Source organism: Odocoileus virginianus, chromosome 11 (genome assembly GCF_023699985.2).
Source record: "Odocoileus virginianus isolate 20LAN1187 ecotype Illinois chromosome 11, Ovbor_1.2, whole genome shotgun sequence".
NCBI classification, from domain to species: domain Eukaryota; kingdom Metazoa; phylum Chordata; class Mammalia; order Artiodactyla; family Cervidae; genus Odocoileus; species Odocoileus virginianus.
Window position 1 is genome coordinate 7,621,942 of NC_069684.1, and position 16,859 is coordinate 7,638,800.

The 16,859-nt window shown below is 43.4% G+C and overlaps 1 protein-coding gene across 8 annotated transcripts in view; it reads left to right on the forward strand.

Annotated features, from left to right (window-relative positions):
- HHAT (hedgehog acyltransferase) overlaps positions 1-16,859 on the forward strand; it is a 367,616-nt gene that overhangs the window by 96,369 nt on the left and 254,388 nt on the right. For all 8 annotated transcript variants that reach the window (XR_011490224.1, XM_070473890.1, XM_070473893.1 and 5 more), the window contains one exon: positions 1,960-2,131. Coding sequence is in view for 7 of the 8 variants with exons in the window: in XM_070473890.1 (XP_070329991.1) it covers positions 1,960-2,131 (172 nt within the window). In the remaining variant the exon portion in view is untranslated. The remainder of the gene's footprint in view (positions 1-1,959; positions 2,132-16,859) is intronic.

Below are 16,859 nucleotides of genomic sequence, written 5' to 3' on the forward strand. Positions count from 1 at the left end.
ACTGAGGGGTTTGCTCTCCACGGGCTCGTTGATGCACTGCTGTAGACTTTGTAGGGTCTCACAGAGCAGGCACGCTTGAGGTAAGGATTCAGATGAAAACCACCCTCAGTTATTCCTGGAGAAGGAGGCGGGGGAGGAGGGCATCCCATTGGCTGTGGCTGTAATTACAGTGAGCTGTGATCCGTGCCAGACTGCACACCGAGGCTTAGCTCCCTGGATAACCTCGCCAGCCAGCACTTCCCCTGGCAAACCTGGTGGCATGGATCTTTCAAAGCAGTTATTAATACTTTCGTTTACTAACACATTATCTTTCTCAGGTGAACGGAAGAAAACGAAAGGAGAAAGGAAATTCCTGTAGCTTGATCGGCTTACATTAAAAAAGTTAAGCCAACAGCTTTCCTGGGTGTAGCTAACCCAGCAGATGACAAAAGGGTGAAAGCCATCCATGCCGGTGATTGTAGTTTCATAGTTTCACTGTGCCAGCCTGAATTTCTTGGTCTGGCTCCTTGCTGGAAGAGGAGAGTTTGAGACCGTGGTAGACTGTATGCTTAAGAATGGAATAAAAATGAATTCCTGGGAGTGTAGTCACCCGTCACCTCTCAGGGCTGTGCCTGCAGCCTTTCCTGGCTGCAGTGGGACCCAGTGCGCCCTCATGGTTAGAGGAGAGGAGAAGTCAGAGAAAGCACGCCCAGATCACTTTCCCCAGGGCCGGGCCTCCCGTGTTTTTGTGGTGTCTGGAGCCCTACTTGTCAAAGGCTGAATCGAGTCCGTATCCTCTGCCTGCCAATGTGCGCAGCTACAAGTTCGCAATTAAGGCATCCACTTCCCCTCTGCATTTCAAGTCAGCCTTCAGCCTAGTAAAATCACGTCAGTAACATCCAGAAAACTTATGTACTCTCTCTTGCTGTTTTGTTTGCTTGCTTTGGCTTATTTTTTTGATTGCACCGGGTCTTCATTGCAGCATGCAGGATCTAAACTCTCTGACCGGGGATCAGACCAGGGCCCCTGGCACGGGGAGTGCAGAGTCTCAGCCACTCAACTACCAGGGAAATCTCTGTGTTGTTTTTGTGTGTTTGTCTAGGATACATCAGGAATTGCCCTCTGCCCTGAGTTTTGGCAGGGCTGCCGCTGGGGTGAAGGGTGCAGAACCCCTTCTTTGTTCTCGGCGTTGGGCTAGCTTGTGGCCCCCACAAGCTATATTCTTACTCTGGGACAGAGTATTCTAACTTGGACGTGACTTTTAAAAAAACTTTAATTGAAATATAATTTGATTCACAGTGTTGGCGGTAGTTTTGGGTATACAGCAAAATGATTCAGTTATATGCGCTCAGTCACTTCAGTTATGGCCAACTCTTTGCGACCCCATGGACTGTAGCCTGCCAGGCTCCTCTGTCCATGGGGATTCTCCAGGCAAGAACACTGGAGTGGGTTGCCATTCCCTCCTGCAGGGGATCCTCCCCCCTGCAGGGATCAAACCCATGTCTCTATGTCTCCTGTACTGGCCGGTGGGTTCTTTACCACTAGCTGTCTGTTTGTTTACTCTTTTTAAGATTCTTTTCCTTTATAGGTTATGACAAGATATTGAATATAGTTGTACAGTAGGTCCTTGTCTGTTAACTATTTTATGTATAGTAGTGTGTGTCTGTTAATCCCAAACTGTTAATTTATCCCCCCCACCCCCTCCATTCCCCTTTGGTAACCATAAGCTTGGTTTCTATGTGAGTCTGTGTCTATTTTCTAAATAAGTCCATTTGTATCATTTTATATGTGATATCATATGAGATTTCTCAGACATGATTCTTTTCACCCGAGAGCACTGAGCACTCCCAAGGCAAACTGAACCGACCCTCCATTCAGAGATAACAGAGATGAGAACTTACAAAAAACGCTGTCCGGGGGGCTCTGAAAGATTTTAGAAATGGTGGCGCCATCTGATGACTTCTTTCGCTTCCTCTTTAGATGCAGCAGCAGGAGCAGAGCCCGCCGAAGACCAGCCTTCCCATCCTTGTCTTGGGGCTGGGCCGTCTCCTCTTCTACTGGTGGCTGGCAGAGCTGATGGTTCATCTCATGTACATGCACGCCATCTACAGCACTGCCTCCCTCCTGAGGGCCGTCTCGAGCTGGGCCTTAGGTAACTGTAGAGATCGCCGGCGGTAGAACAGGCGTCAGGAGCGAGCCTCGCGGGGAAGCTGGTCAGAGCGCAGACAGGGCTGTGGTTGCCTTCAGCAAACCCTGTATTTTTTAACCGTGGCCCTCTTGTGGCCAAGATGACGCATGCGTGAAGTGGCCGACAGAGGTGAGGGCCAGGCTTGTGGGCTGGGAGCCAAGGATGGTAGCAGCCCCTCTTCCTGATGGAATTCCTGCTCAGCTCAGCTGGGTCTGCATCTTCCTGGTGTGGCCAGCACTGCACTTGGCAGGAGTCCCTGCTAAGAGCTGGTGCGGTAAGACCGAGTTCTGCAGTCATCTTGTTTTCTGTACGACGTAAAGCAAAGAGTATAAAGCTTTAGAGTCAGACAAATACAGGCTTTATTTTCAGATCGAAGTGCAGTTCATTTACGATGTTGTATTAGTCTCGGGTGTATAGCAAAGTGATTTGGTTGTACACATGTATGTGTGTGTGTGTGCGCATGAGCACACACGCTCTGTGCTTAGTCGCTCCGTCGTGTCTGACTCTGTGCGACCCCACGGACTGCAGCCCGCCAGGCGCCTCTGTCCATGGGCATTCCCCAGGCAAGAATACTGGAGTGGGTTGCCATGCCCTCCTCCAGGGGATCTTCCTGACCCAGGAATCAAAGCCAGGTCTCCCTCATTGCAGGCAGACTCTTTACTGACTAAGCCTCCAGGGAAGCCCACGTGTGTATATATACACACACACACACACACACACATGTGTGTGTATATATAAATTCTTTTTCAGATTCTTTTTACTTATAGGTTATTACCAATATTGGGTATAGTTGGCAGTAGATCCTTGTTGATCATCTGTTTTGTGTGAGTAGTGTGTGTCTGTTAATCCCAAACTGCTACTTTATCCCTACCCCCCAATTTTCCTTTTGGTAACTATAAGTTTGTTTTCTATGTCTGTGCGTGTATTCCTGCTTTGTCAAGAGTTCATTGGCATCATTTTTTAGACTCCACATATAGGTGATGTTGGGCTTCCCTGATAGCTCAGTTGGTAAGGAATCCGCCTGCAATGCAGGAGACCCCGATTGGATTCCTGGGTTGGAAAGATCCCCTGGAGAAGGGAAAGGCAACCCACTCCAGTGTTCTGGCCTGGAGAATTCCAGGCACTGTATAGTCCATCGGGTCACAAAGAGTCGGACATGACTGAGGGACTTTAACTTCACATAGGTGATGTCATGATATTTGTCTTTCTCAGGCTGACTTCACTTAGCATGATAGTCTTTAAGTCCATCCATGTTGCTGCAAATGGCAATATTTTGTTATTTTTTATGGCTGAGTAACATTCCACTGTGTGTGTGTGTATGTGTGTGTGTGTGTGTGTGTGTGTATATTTGTATAAAATATATACACCACATTTTCTTTATCCATTCACAGTCAGCTGTAGGTTTAACCTTGACTCTACCAGCCGCTAGTGGGCAGCCTTTGACAGTTTGCCGCAACTCTCTGCACCTTCACCTGTTCAGTGAGCAGACTCACTTTTGCAGGATTGTTTGGAAGGTTAAGTGAAACTGTGTCTGGTAGATAGAATTAATGGTACGTGCTCACGTAGGCCCCTCTGTTGGCCCTTATTTCTTATCTACCCATTTCTTTTGGAGGAGGGCATGGCAACCCACTCCAGTATTCTTGCCTGGAGAATCCTATGGACAGAGGAGCCTGGCGGGCTACAGTCCACGGGGTTGCAAAGAGTTGGAAATGACTGAGCACAGCACCCATTTCTTTATATCTGCACGTAGGTGGGGTGGAGGTCTGATTTCCTCAGCAGAACACCCTAGTAAGTCTCCAGTGTAAGACTTCTCTGTGGATATGCCACAGAGAATCTTTATTCCTCTGGCGAAAACAGCAGAGAACGTGCTCCTTTCTGAACAAAATCTCCCATTTCTGTGTGTTCCTTTTTCAAGAGCTTCCGTGGTGGCTGAATTCAGCTGTGTGGTCTGACCTCCAGCCTGGGGCTCCGATGGGAACTGAGTGATCTTCCGGTCAGATTAAGCTGCTTTCTGCCGGGGGCAAGAGTAATGGCCTGACTCCTTATCTATTTGGTGATTTATAGATGTTTTTAAAGAGAAGTCTTGATTGCCCTTGTTATCACATAGGCTTAATCAGAATGTTTTCAAGAAAGATGCCTTTCAGGATTGCGAGAATGCTGAGTTGTTTAATGAGAGTCTCTTCTTTCCAAAGAAAAGGTTTTTTTCATAGTTGGAAGTAACTAATAATCTAAGGCTTTAATGATACACTTAGGCAAACAAAATAGGATTAAATGATGGCTTGTGCTAAATCAGATCCCAGTTGTACTGCATCCAAATTAGGAGATTATCCATTTGGATGATTTTAACTATGAAACCTGGATAGCAAAACTCGAAATGGGGCTTCAGCACTAAGGAAAAGCTGTTGTCTCAGTTAGCTAGTACTCTTAAGGTCAACGCTAAGGGTGGTAAATCCAGTGACTAAGGAAAGTCATCATGATCCATATGGGCACCTACCACTCAACTGAAGAACTAACCAGAATCCTAGAAGCCCTCAGTTTGTACCCACAATTCCATGACTTTTCACCCCCTCCACAAAGTAACCTGATGTTGCGGTTTATCATTCCTTTTTTTTTTTTTTAAATAAAAAAATAGATTTTATTCTTAGAGCCATTTTAGGGTTCGAGCAAAACTGAGAGCTCAGTGCAGGGATTTCCCACCTGCCCCCTGACCCCAACGTGCACAGCCTCCGGCAGTATCAGTGTTCCCACCAGAGTACACGTTACCGGTGATGAGCAGATGGCGACACGCTGTCACCCAGAGTCCCTCTGCATGTTAGAACTGACTCGGCGTCACACAGTGCGCGGGCTGCGCCGGATGTGTGATGACCTGTGTTGGCCGCTGTGATGCGTGCAGAGTGGTTTCACAGCCCCATCAATCCCCGGTGCTCCGTTCATCGCTCCCTCCCCTTTCATCTCCGGCAGCCCCTCATCTTTTTACAATGTTGTGTAGTTGGAATCATAGAGTGTGTAGCTTTTCAGGTTGACATCTCTCACTTAGTAATATGCAACTCAGGGCTCCTCCGTGTCTTTTTATGGTTTGATAGCTCATTTAATTTTAGTGCTGAATAATATTACATTATCTGGATGTACCAGCGTTTATCTGTTTGCCTACTGAAGTATGTCTCGGTTGATTCTAAGCTTCGCAGTTATGAATAAATTTGCTACAAACATCCATGTGCAGGTTTTTATGTGGCCATAAGTTTTCAAGTCCTGTGAGTAAATACCAATAAATAACCACAATGGCTTGCTTTTATGGTAAAAATATGTTTATTTTTGTAAGAAACTGACAAACTGCTTTTTTTCCAAACTAGCTTTTTTTTTTTTTTTCTTTTTTAGTTTTCCAAAGTGGTTGTATCATTTTATGTTCTTACCAACAATGCATGAGAGCCTGTTCCACATACTTGTCAGTATTTTGGATTGTGGCCATTCTAATAGCTGTGTAGCAGTATCTCATTGTTGCTTTAATTTGCAATTCTCTAGTAACATATGATGTAGAACATCTTCTCGTATATGGTTATTTGCTATCTGCATATCTTCTTTGGTGAGCTATCTGTTCAGGTCTTTGCCCATTTTTAAATTGGAGTCTTCCTTTTTTAATTGTTGAGTTTTAATGGTTCTTTGTATATTTTAGAAGCCAATCCTTTACCAGATGCCTCTTTTCAAATATTTTCTCCCAGTCTGTGGCTTATCTTCTCATTTTCTTGACAGTGGCTTTAACAGAGCAAATGTTTTAATTTTTATACAGTCTAGCTTATCAGTTATTTTCATCATGGATCTTGCATTTGGTGTTATATCTTAAAAAGTCACCACCAAGTCTGAGGTCACCTAGGCTTTCTCCTGTGTTATCATCTAAGAGTTTTATAGTTGTGTGTTTTATGTTTAGGTCTATGAGCTATTTCAAGTTAATTTTTGTGAAGAGTGTAAGAAATTAGACATGAATTTCTTCCAGCACTATTTGTTTTTTTTTTTTTTCATTTATTTTTATTAGTTGGAGGCTAATTACTTTACATCATTACAGTAGTTTTTGTCATACATTGAAATGAATTAGCCATGGATTTACATGTATTCCCCATCCCGGTCCCCCCTCCCACCTCCCTCTCCACCCGATCCCTCTGGGTCTTCCCAGTGCACCAGGCCCGAGCACTTGTCTCATGTGCCCAACCTGGGCTGGTGATCTGTTTCACCCTAGATAATATACATGTTTCAATGCTGTTCTCTTGAAACATCCCACCCTCTCCTCCCAGAGTCCACAAGTCTGTTCTACACATCTGAGTCTCTTTTTCTGTTATGCATATAGGGTTATCGTTACCATCTTTCTATAATCCATATATATGTGTTAGTATACTGTAATGGTCTTTATCTTTCTGGCTTACTTCGCTCTGTATAATGGGTTCCAGTTTCATCCATCTCATTAGAACTGATTCAAATGAATTCTTTTTAATGGCTGAGTAATATTCCATGGTGTATATGTACCACAGCTTCCTCATCCATTCGTCTGCTGATGGGCATCTGGGTTGCTTCCATGTCCTGGCTATTATAAACAGTGCTGCGATGAACATTGGGGTGCACGTGTCTCTTTCAGATCTGGTTTCCTCGGTGTGTATGCCCAGAAGTGGGATTGCTGGGTCATATGGCAGTTCTATTTCCAGCTTTTTAAGAAATCTCCACACTGTTTTCCATAGTGGCTGTACTAATTTGCATTCCCACCAACAGTATAAGAGGGTTCCCTTTTCTCCACACCCTCTCCAGCATTTATTGCTTGTAGACTTTTGGATAGCAGCCATCCTGACTGGCGTATAATGGTACCTCATTGTGGTTTTGATTTGCATTTCTCTGATAATGAGTGATGTTGAGCATCTTTTCATGTGTTTGTTAGCCATCTGTATGTCTTCCTTGGAGAAATGTCTGTTGAGTTCTTTGGCCCATTTTTTGATTGGGTCATTTATTTTTCTGGAGTTGAGCTGGAGGAATTGCTTGTATATTTTTGAGATTAATCCTTTGTCTGTTGCTTTGTTTGCTATTATTTTCTCCCAATCTGAGGGCTGTCTTTTCACCTTGCGTATCGTTTCCTTTGTTGTGCAAAAGCTTTTAAGTTTCATTAGGTCCCATTTGTTTATTTTTGCTTTTGTTTCTAAAATTCTGGGATGTGGGTCATAGAGGATCCTGCTGTGATTTATGTCGGAGAGTGTTTTGCCTATGTTCTCCTCTAGGAGTTTTATAGTTTCTGGTCTTACATTTAGATCTTTAATCCATTTTGAGTTTATTTTTGTGTATGGTGTTAGAAAGTGTTCTAGTTTCATTCTTTTACAGGTGGTTGACCAGTTTTCCCAGTACCACTTGTTAAAGAGGTTATCTTTTTTCCATTGTATATCCTTGCCTCCTTTGTCGAAGATAAGGTGACCATAGGTTCGTGGATTTACCTCTGGGCTTTCTATTCTGTTCCATTGATCTATATTTCTGTCTTTGTGCCAGTACCATACTGTCTTGATGACTGTGGCTTTGTAGTATAGTCTGAAGTCAGGCAGATTGATTCCTCCAGTTCCATTCTTCTTTCTCAGGATTACTTTGGCTATTCGAGGTTTTTTGTATTTCCATACAAATTGCCAGCATCATTTGTTAAAAACACTATCTTTGCCCCATTATATTGTCTTTGCTCCTTTGTCAAAGATTGATTGATTGTATTTACATTGATGAGTCTATTTCTGGGCTCTCTGTTCGGTTCCATTGATCTTTTTGTTTATTCTTTCACCAATATCACACTGTCTTGATTAATGTAGCTTTAAAGTAAGTCTTGAAAGTAAAGTAAGTCTTGAAAGTAAATCAGATAGGTGCAGGCCTTCACCTCTCATCTTTTCTTCCAATGCAGGTAGATTATTCTGGGTCTTTTGCCTCTGCATATAAACTTTAGAATCATTTTGTTGATATCCAGAAAATAACTTGCTAGGATTTTTATTAGGATTGCATTGAATCTATTGATGGAGTATGGAAGAATTAATATCTTGATATCTTGAGCTTTTCTATACACAAGCTGGCTGTCTATTTATTTAGGTTTTTTATGATTTCTTTATCAGACTTTTATAGTTTTCCTCATATATAACTTGCATATATTTTCTCATATTCATACCTAAATATATTTTGGTATTAATATAAATACTGCTGTACTTTTTATTTCAAATTCTGTTTGTTTATTGTCAGTAAATAGGAAAGTGATTGACTTTAATATATTAACCTTGTCTTCTGCAACCTTGCTACAATCTTTTATTCCAGGAGATATTTTTGTTGTTGTTATGATTGTTTCTTTGGGATTTTCTACTTTGACAATCAACATCATCTTTAAGCAAAAGTAATTTCTTCCTTTCGAAAATATTTAGGACTTCCAGTATTATATGGAAAAGGAATGGTGAGAAGGGGCAGCCTTGCCTTCTTCCTGATTTTCACCATCAAGTATGATGTTTTTAATTTAGTTTCAAACTAGAAAGCTTCTATTTTCTTGCCATTAAGTATTATATTAGCTGTAGGTTTTTTGTAGATGCTTTTTTACTAAGTTGAGGAAGTTCCTTTCTATATCTAGTTTGCTGAGAGTTTTTTTTTTTTAATCATGAATGAGTGTTGGATTTTGTCAAATGCTTCTTTCTTGCATATCTTGATATTACTCATTTTTTCTTCTCTAGCTTGTTGATGTGATGGGTTGCATTAACTGATTTTCAGATGTTGAATCAGTCTTGCATACTTGGATAAATCTCATTTTTCATGGTGTGTAATTGTTTTTATATATTGATGGATTGATTTACTAATATTTTGTTGAGAATTTTTTTGTGTATGTTCGTGAGAGATATTGATATGTAGTTTTCTTGTGATGTTCATTTCAGTTCAGTCGCTCAGTCATGTCCGACTCTTTGAGACCCCAGTATATCCTTCAGCATTGTCCTAAATGAAATGAAGGAGACAAACCTTTAGGCCCACCTGTCCTTCAGTCACTGGATGTGGCTATGTCAGAAAGGGGTGTGACCTTGGATGAGGCAGCTTTCTTCAGGAGGCAGTCCCCAAAGCATCTAACAGCTGAGAGTTTCTCTGGTCACATTTCCGTCTACTGGGATAATGAGCCCTTCCTTCCTGGAGGAAGATCTGATTAGGATAGCATGGTTTCTACACAGCAGTTTTCTGTGGAAGTGTTCCCATGGTCTCACAGAGCCTTGCTGTCAATAGCTGCTTCTTTCTAGGTGATTACACACAATTATGATTTGATTAGCCGTTTCAACGCAGTGCGTGGAACTTCCAGAGTCTCGCTGATTATTACTAGCTGGATTTTTTACTGCCTTAGGCCTCAAGAAATCCAGATAATCGAGATTTTCTAGCTTTCCCAAGGGTGTGATATCTCTAGCTTCTCTAGTATCTGCTTCTTAATCAGTCAGTTTCTTTGTTGGAAGTAGCAAAAAACCAGCTTTGGATGACTGATGCAGAAAATCAAATGCCTTCAAAGGAAAATGGGTGGGTAGTTCACGGAATCACAGAGAGGGCTGGACACCTGAATTCAGGGCAGGCAGCCAGGAATGCAAGCCCAGATAACGCCCCAGAGCTCATCTGTGAGGGAACCATTGCCCTCATCACAGCCGCTGTGGGCACCACTCTCTGTAGCCCGTGCTGTCCACGTTGGCACTGGCCCTGGGGTGCCATTGTTAGTGGCAACGCCACCAGACTGTCCCTGTCTAAGGGCAGAGCCCAAGTGAAGCGCAGGGGAGTCTGGGGAGGCAAGTGGCTGGCGGAGTCTACTTTTCTAGTAGGAGGAAGACTGCACCCACGACAAACATTTGTAAGATGGGGAATTCCCTGAGCACAGCAGGGTGGATGCTGGGCTTCTTTATGCCTTTCTGGGAGCCTTCTGTCCTGTCTCCATCTGGGTTTGTTGATTTCCAGGCCTGCTGCTTAACTGCTGTCCAGGGGAATTCCTTTCTTCCTTATCCTGGGGATTCCTTTTGCTCCTTGTGTGTGTCGGAGGCTTGTTTCCTGGCATACATGTGTTCTTTTAGTTATTCCCCCCGTTTTCACAAAGAAGATGCAGGGGAGGTCAGTTTGGGATTTCCTACATGTCTGAAATGATTTTATTTTGCCCTCTTCATGCCTTTTATTTTTTTTTTTAAATTTTTATTTATTTATTTTTTCATGCTCTTTAAAAGGTGGTGAGGTGTGGTCCTCCTGGTTGGAAATCAGTTTTCCTCCTCAGCTTTTTGAGTACATTGCCCCCTTATCTTCCGGCTTGTGGTATTGCAGTTGAGTCTGATGTCATTCATTTTCTGGATCTTTTGAATAAAATTTGACTTTTGAGCCTCCTTTCTGGGAGCTTTTAAAGTCTTCTCTTTGTCCAGGTGTTCTTAGTCTCCCAGTCGTGTCCGACTCTCTGCGACCCCATGGACTGAAGTTCATCAGACTCCCCTGTCCATGGGATTCTCCAGGCAAGAATACTGGAGTGGGTTGCCATTTCCTCCTCCAGGTTCTTCCCGACCCAGGGATCGAACCCATGTCCATGTGCCTCCAGCACTGCAGGCAGATTCTTTACCTGCTGAGTTATCAGGGATGCCCGCTCTTTGTCTGGAATGCTCTAAAATTTCCTAATGCTGTGTCCTGGTTTGGGATTGTTATGTTTTCATCCTTTGAACTAGATAGTCAGAGGTTCTTTCAAAAAAAGCAGCTGATTTTCTTTAATTCTGGCTAATGTTCTTGAATTATTTTGCTAATGATTTCCTTCCATATTTTAATTTTAGTTTTTTAGCTCTCTCTTTAATGCCTCTCATTCAGTTGTTGGACCATTAATTTTCTAATACTTTTTCTTTTGTTTTTTAAAAAGATTTTTTTCCCCCACTCTGTTTTCTGGGCTATTTTCTCAACTGTCTCCTCTTAATCCATCTATTTGTTTTTTTTTTTCCCCAAATCTTTGGCTTTAACAGTTTTAATTTTCATGAGCTCTTTTTGTTCTTCAAATATTGGTCTTTCCTGGCCTTCTGTTTTCATGGATCACGGTATCTTTTCTTAACTCACTGATGATGTTACTAATGTGTTTGAAGGGGGCGGTTCTTCTCTTTTCATTGCTCCTCCTTCCAGGTTCCTGTTTTCTCCTTTGTTTCATTGGCCTTTCATGTTAATGAATGAGTGGTGACTCTTGGCCCTTTATTTCTGAGAGTGAGGCTCTTAGAGGTAGGGGCAGAGCTTCTTTCTTCAGTTCAGTCACTCATTTGTGTCTGACTCTTTGCGACCCTGTGGACTGCAGCACGCCAGGCTTCCCTGTCCATCACCAACTCCTGGAGCTTGCTCAAACTCATGTCCATCGAGTTGGTGATGCCATCCAACCATCTCATTCTCTGTTGTCCCCTTCTCCTCCTGCCTTCGGTCTTGCCCAGCATCAGGGTCTTTTCCAATGAGTCAGTTCTTCGCATCAGGTGGCCAAAGTATTGGGCCAGATTTCTTTCTTGCTGACTGTCATAACCCCAGTTAGGCTGCACGTAATGGAAACCTGAGTGCAGCATTAGCTCCACCACGCAGGCGGTTGTTTTTCTCACGTAACAAGAGATGGAAGGATGGGCAGGTCAGTGCTGATGTAGCTTATTACTGGAGGGGGTTGCCATGTCCTTCTCCAGGGGATCTTCCCAACTCAGGGGTCGAACCTGGGTCTCCCACATTGCAGGCGGATTTTTCACCATCTGAGCCACCAGGGAAGTGTAGCCTCTTTAGGGAGTTACAAGTGACCCAGGCTCCTTCTAGCCCTCTGTAGCTTGTGGTCTCACGATGTCTTAGGCATTGTAAGAAAATGTAATGTTAGAAAAGTTAGGAAATATAATGTTAGGAAAGTTAGAAGACACAAAGGTTAAAGGTGAGTTTCAAATCCTGCTTTACCTTTTATTGGAAAAGCAGTAGTTTTTCAAGAAGCCTGATGGAGTAGAAAGTTACTTATTATGCACATGCCAAGAAACCGAGACATTTAAAAACTGGCATGTGAGGTTATGATAACACTGTAAGAGCCAGTCTTTCTACGACTTTTCATTCTTGTTATTCCAAATCGTCATTCCCAACTATGTGCTTTCTTGCCCATTCTCCACTCCTAAACATAACATCTCCATGATGTTACGGTCCTTTGCTTTCTCACAAGTTGAAGAGAGTATATCTGAGAGTGTATGTGTGCGTGTGTGTGCATTCATGTTGTATTTGTATGAATGTGTGTATGTGTGTACTATTTGAATATTTCATACCTGTATGCTTGTTCCGGTGTATCTATTTAAAACATTTTTATTGCAGTATAGTTGCTGTACAGTATTGTGTTAGTTTGTGCTGTACGGCAAAGTGAATCAGCTATACACATACCCCCTCTTTTTTGGATTTCCTTCCCATTTAGATCACTGTGTCTGTTTTGAGTGAGCCTGTGAGAAGCTGAGAACATTGCTTTTTTGTCCTGAATGTGGTGCCCGGTGAACTGTGCATCTACCCGAGGCTCCCTGTTGGGGGCAAGAGAGACGGCAGTAAAATAAATTTCCTGTTGTTAGGAAAAGATCTCTTCTCATTTTTTGAGGTGATTTCTTTGTGGCAGCCCCCTTTTCTTGGGGTGCGCTTTCCTTTAGGACCCAGACTTTCTTTAGGAAAGAAAAAGACTTTTGAGTGGCTTCGGAAACATGGAGGCCAGATGTTCATTGTCAAGTTTTAAGGGGGTTGGGGGGTGGGGAGCTTATTTTTCTGACAGACACCACCTGAGAACTTTTCCCCAGCAGCAAACACTTCTGTGTACATATTTGTCAGATGTTGATGTCTCTGAAGCCAGAGCAAGATGCAAAGATTAGAGTAGCTTGTTCTGTAAAAATTTCTTATTCAGCCTGGAGGATAGGTAGATGGGCCCACTCAACCAGCTGACCCCTAGAGTAAGTCATCTGAGACTGTCACTTGTAGCCTCTGTGGTTATACTGCCTCTCTAATTATCCCATCTCCTGTGGCATTCTTTTCAGATTCTCGATCATTCTCTGTAGCCAACAGTCCTCCGTGGTTAAAGTCTGAACTTGCGTTGATATGCCTAAGGGAAAAATGATTAGGTTAGGTGTGTTAACATTTCTAATCCACTGCACTGTTTGATTTGTGGGAAGTGAGACTTTACTTTTGGATATTTTTGGGTAGTTAAAATTCACTAAGAAAATGTACTCAGCCTTCAGAAGCATGGATGATGAATTATTTCCTTCCAGCATTTCTTAGCAGGATCTCAGGCTCACTCAGTGTCCTTACAAATAGCTTTAAAAAAATCAAGACACGAGATCTTATCATGCTAACAAATCTCTTCCCTTGTCTGCAGACCTATGAACAAGAACATAAATACCATTTGCTGTTGTGCTCTTTACCCTTGAGTCTGTCTCCAGCCTTGTTCCTGGCAGTTCTGCTGCAAAAATTATGAACATTAGAATCTTAGGGATGGAAACTAGAAATTTCATAGAGCTTCAGTTCAAGACCTCCTTATAGCATCCGTGGCGAAACGTATAGTTCCAGGGCCATAAAGATGGATTGGCTTAATACAGCTAGTCCCAAATTATTGTCCAAGACAGGAGAATAGAAGCCAGGGGTAGAAAGTCCAGTAAGTTTTGAGTTGGGTGACCAGGGTCATGAGAACTCGGAGGCTGTCCTGAATTGCTGGGAAGGAGCTCGGCAGGCAAAGATGAGGTTTTAGAAACAACACCGACTAAATGATATGATGAATTTAAAGATACGGTTACAAGGCTTATTAGTTATCTAATAATAATTTACTAAAAGTTATCAAACTGGAACTACATAGAAATGATAAATGCACAGAACCCTTCAGAGTCCCTGTAAGGGAAGGGGTTCCTTAGCTGATCAGGGGAAAAGACGTGGGCAGGAGGTGGAAAAGACGCAGCCCGGAGGTGGCGGTACTGTACCAGCTTTATCTGGGTGATAAAGCTCAGCTCTGGCAGGCTGAGCTCGGGGGAATCCCTCACGGTATGAGGGGCTGTATTGTGGAGGTCCAGAGGCTGTACATCAGGGGTCTCCATTTAGAAAGGGAGGAGGGCGAGGGGACCCGGGGAGAGTGGAGTCAGGGAGGCCCGGGTGTCTAGGTGGCGTTGCGAAGCACCTCGGCCCCGAGGCTTTGAATCAGAGAGCACCAGGGCAGCCGCGGCTTGGGGTCTTTGTCGCCCTGAGGAGTGTCTGTCTGCAGCTAGTAGGTCTCGGGCACAGTTGCACAGGGCGTGCAAAGCAGGCACGCTGTAGGTGGCAAAGGTGTCTGCTTATTTGGGCTATGTTTAAAATAACTGGATGTATAAAAATTTGAGTTTGGCACTAGTGGGGTTTTGAACTAATGGGCCTCAGCTGATGTGAGGAACAAATCGATGTTTAGGAGTCAGTATATAGAAGCCAGTGTTGGCTCACTGCCTCCTCTCAAGGTGGTGCTATGAATGCATCGGTGTTCTGGATAGGCTTAGCGATGGAGACAGACCAAAAGCAGGTCCCAGCCCGCCTTGGGTCAGAGAGTATGGCCAGGAGGTGGAACCTTGTGTCAAAGGGACTGTGCGCTCCTTATTCACAAATGAGCTAAGTGATTCTCACCTTGTTTGGTTAGGTAACAAGGATGTCAGGGTGAACAAGGCAAGTTCAGCCCCTGTCCTGGCATAATACATGCTTTAAAGAGTTGTTTTTAAAAAATTAAGGAAGAATAATACTAACAATTCAGGGTGATAGTCCTGTGCTAGCGGGAGTCCGAGGCGCTGTGGAAGTGTAGAGAAGTACGTAGCTCAGTCTAGGGGAGTCTGGAAGTGCCTCTCAGAGAAAGTGATGTCTGCGAGGAAACCTGTAGGGTGATTAGGAATTAAGCAGATAGCAGAGGAGGGAAGAAGGACTAGGGGAAGAATGCTCTAGGCGGAGGGACCAGCACATCCAGAAGTCTGAAGACGAAAGATCTAAGGGCATATCTGAGAGACAGAGAAAGAAGTTCAGCATGGCTAGAAGCTCCTGTGATACGCCCGTGTGTGCATTTTGATAGAAAGCAAGACTGAAGTGAAGGCAGGCAGACAGGAGGTGGTGGAAAGTTTCAAGTTCTGTGATAATGAATATAAAAGCAAATTTGGGAGATTCACGGGGTGGAATTGATTGGCATTGCTAAACAGTTGGCTGTGGGGGGGTGAGAGAGACAGGGTGGAGGCAAGGGGGAAGGCTGGAATTCTGCCTTGAGCATCTGGTGGGTGAGGTACCGTCAACCTTTTAATCCACATATACTGAGACTCTACCTGGATATTGTTGCAACTAAACACATCTCCCCAACTCTCCTGGACCCGCTGATAATTACAAGCAACCACTGTCAGCTTCTCTGGGGCTGGTACACTGCACGGATGTATGTGCTGGTTCTTAAAGACAAGTCTGAAGTTAAACTGGCCATTGGCTGTGTCATCTTGAATATGTAGAGAATTTCTGAAAACTCAGTGCCGGGTACTTAGTTTTCTTTTGTTCCTGGTTCTAAGGTTTCTCAGCATTTGAGGTTGGGCGTGAGCTCTCAGTTGCGCCACTGCTCCTGAATTCTGGCTGATTCTAAGGGCGATAAGGCAATTTCCTTTCTGGCTTCTGGCTTCAGACATTCTTATCCTTTGGTCTTTGAATCTTTTTGAAAATTTAAGGTCAGTTTCATAAACTTTGTTAGTTGCTCTGAAGGGTCACAAGAAAGCCACATGTCTATTGTCTGTGAATTTGCAATGTGTTGGAAGGGACAAGCAGCTGGATATCCTGGTAATACTCATATTTTTTTTGTGCTCTTAAGGGGGAAATAATGTTTTAACTTTTATCATAGGTAACCAGAATAGAGCCTGTCTGGTAAATATGCTTGTTAAATCCTTTGGTTAATATCTGTTAGTGATGAGCGGATATGGATGGTGACCTCCCTGTGACTTCCTCTCTCTTTCATCATTGTTTGTCTGTCATAGAATAAATGCTCCGTACATATTTGTTAAAAGGATCAGCAGTGAACAAATGGATTCTTTTGTTGACTCTTCTGTTGTCAGCCATATGTTTTGCTTTTTAGTTGATGTCTTCTTCAAGGCATTAATGATGCAGGGAAATTAATGGAGGGTGATGGTTCAATGCTAAAATGAGATTTTTCTTACTCATAATGGCTTGTGTTGAATACTTGGAAAAATTCCTCTGTGTGTGTGTTTTATGGGTTGTAAAAAATCTTGCCAAACTAAGAGCACCTAATGGGGCAGGATGAAGGAAGGCACTTTAAACTAAGGACAGAAGTGTCTTGGAGGCAACTCAAGGAATCCGTTGTTGGTGATCTGCAGATGCTTTTGGTTTGAGCAGCAGTGTGTGTGCAAGTCAAAAAGGTGTTCTATTTTGCTCTGATGCCGAGTGCAGAGGGTGTCTGGTGGGGGAGGCAAACTGAAAAAGAGAGTATGCTGAGAGAGAGAATGGCCAGTTGACCTGGTTTGTCAGGGACAGTCCTGGGTTTGGCACTGAGAATCTCCTCCTGGAAAACTCCCCAGCCCTGGACAAACTGGAATGATCGGTTTCCCTATGTGAGAACTCAGAGTTGGAATAGAGAGCAGATGGAAGTGGTATTTGCACACACTCAGGCCAATGCGTGTTTAAAGAAGAAGGGTTGTCAAGAATGGCTTCCTTAGGAGGCCCATAG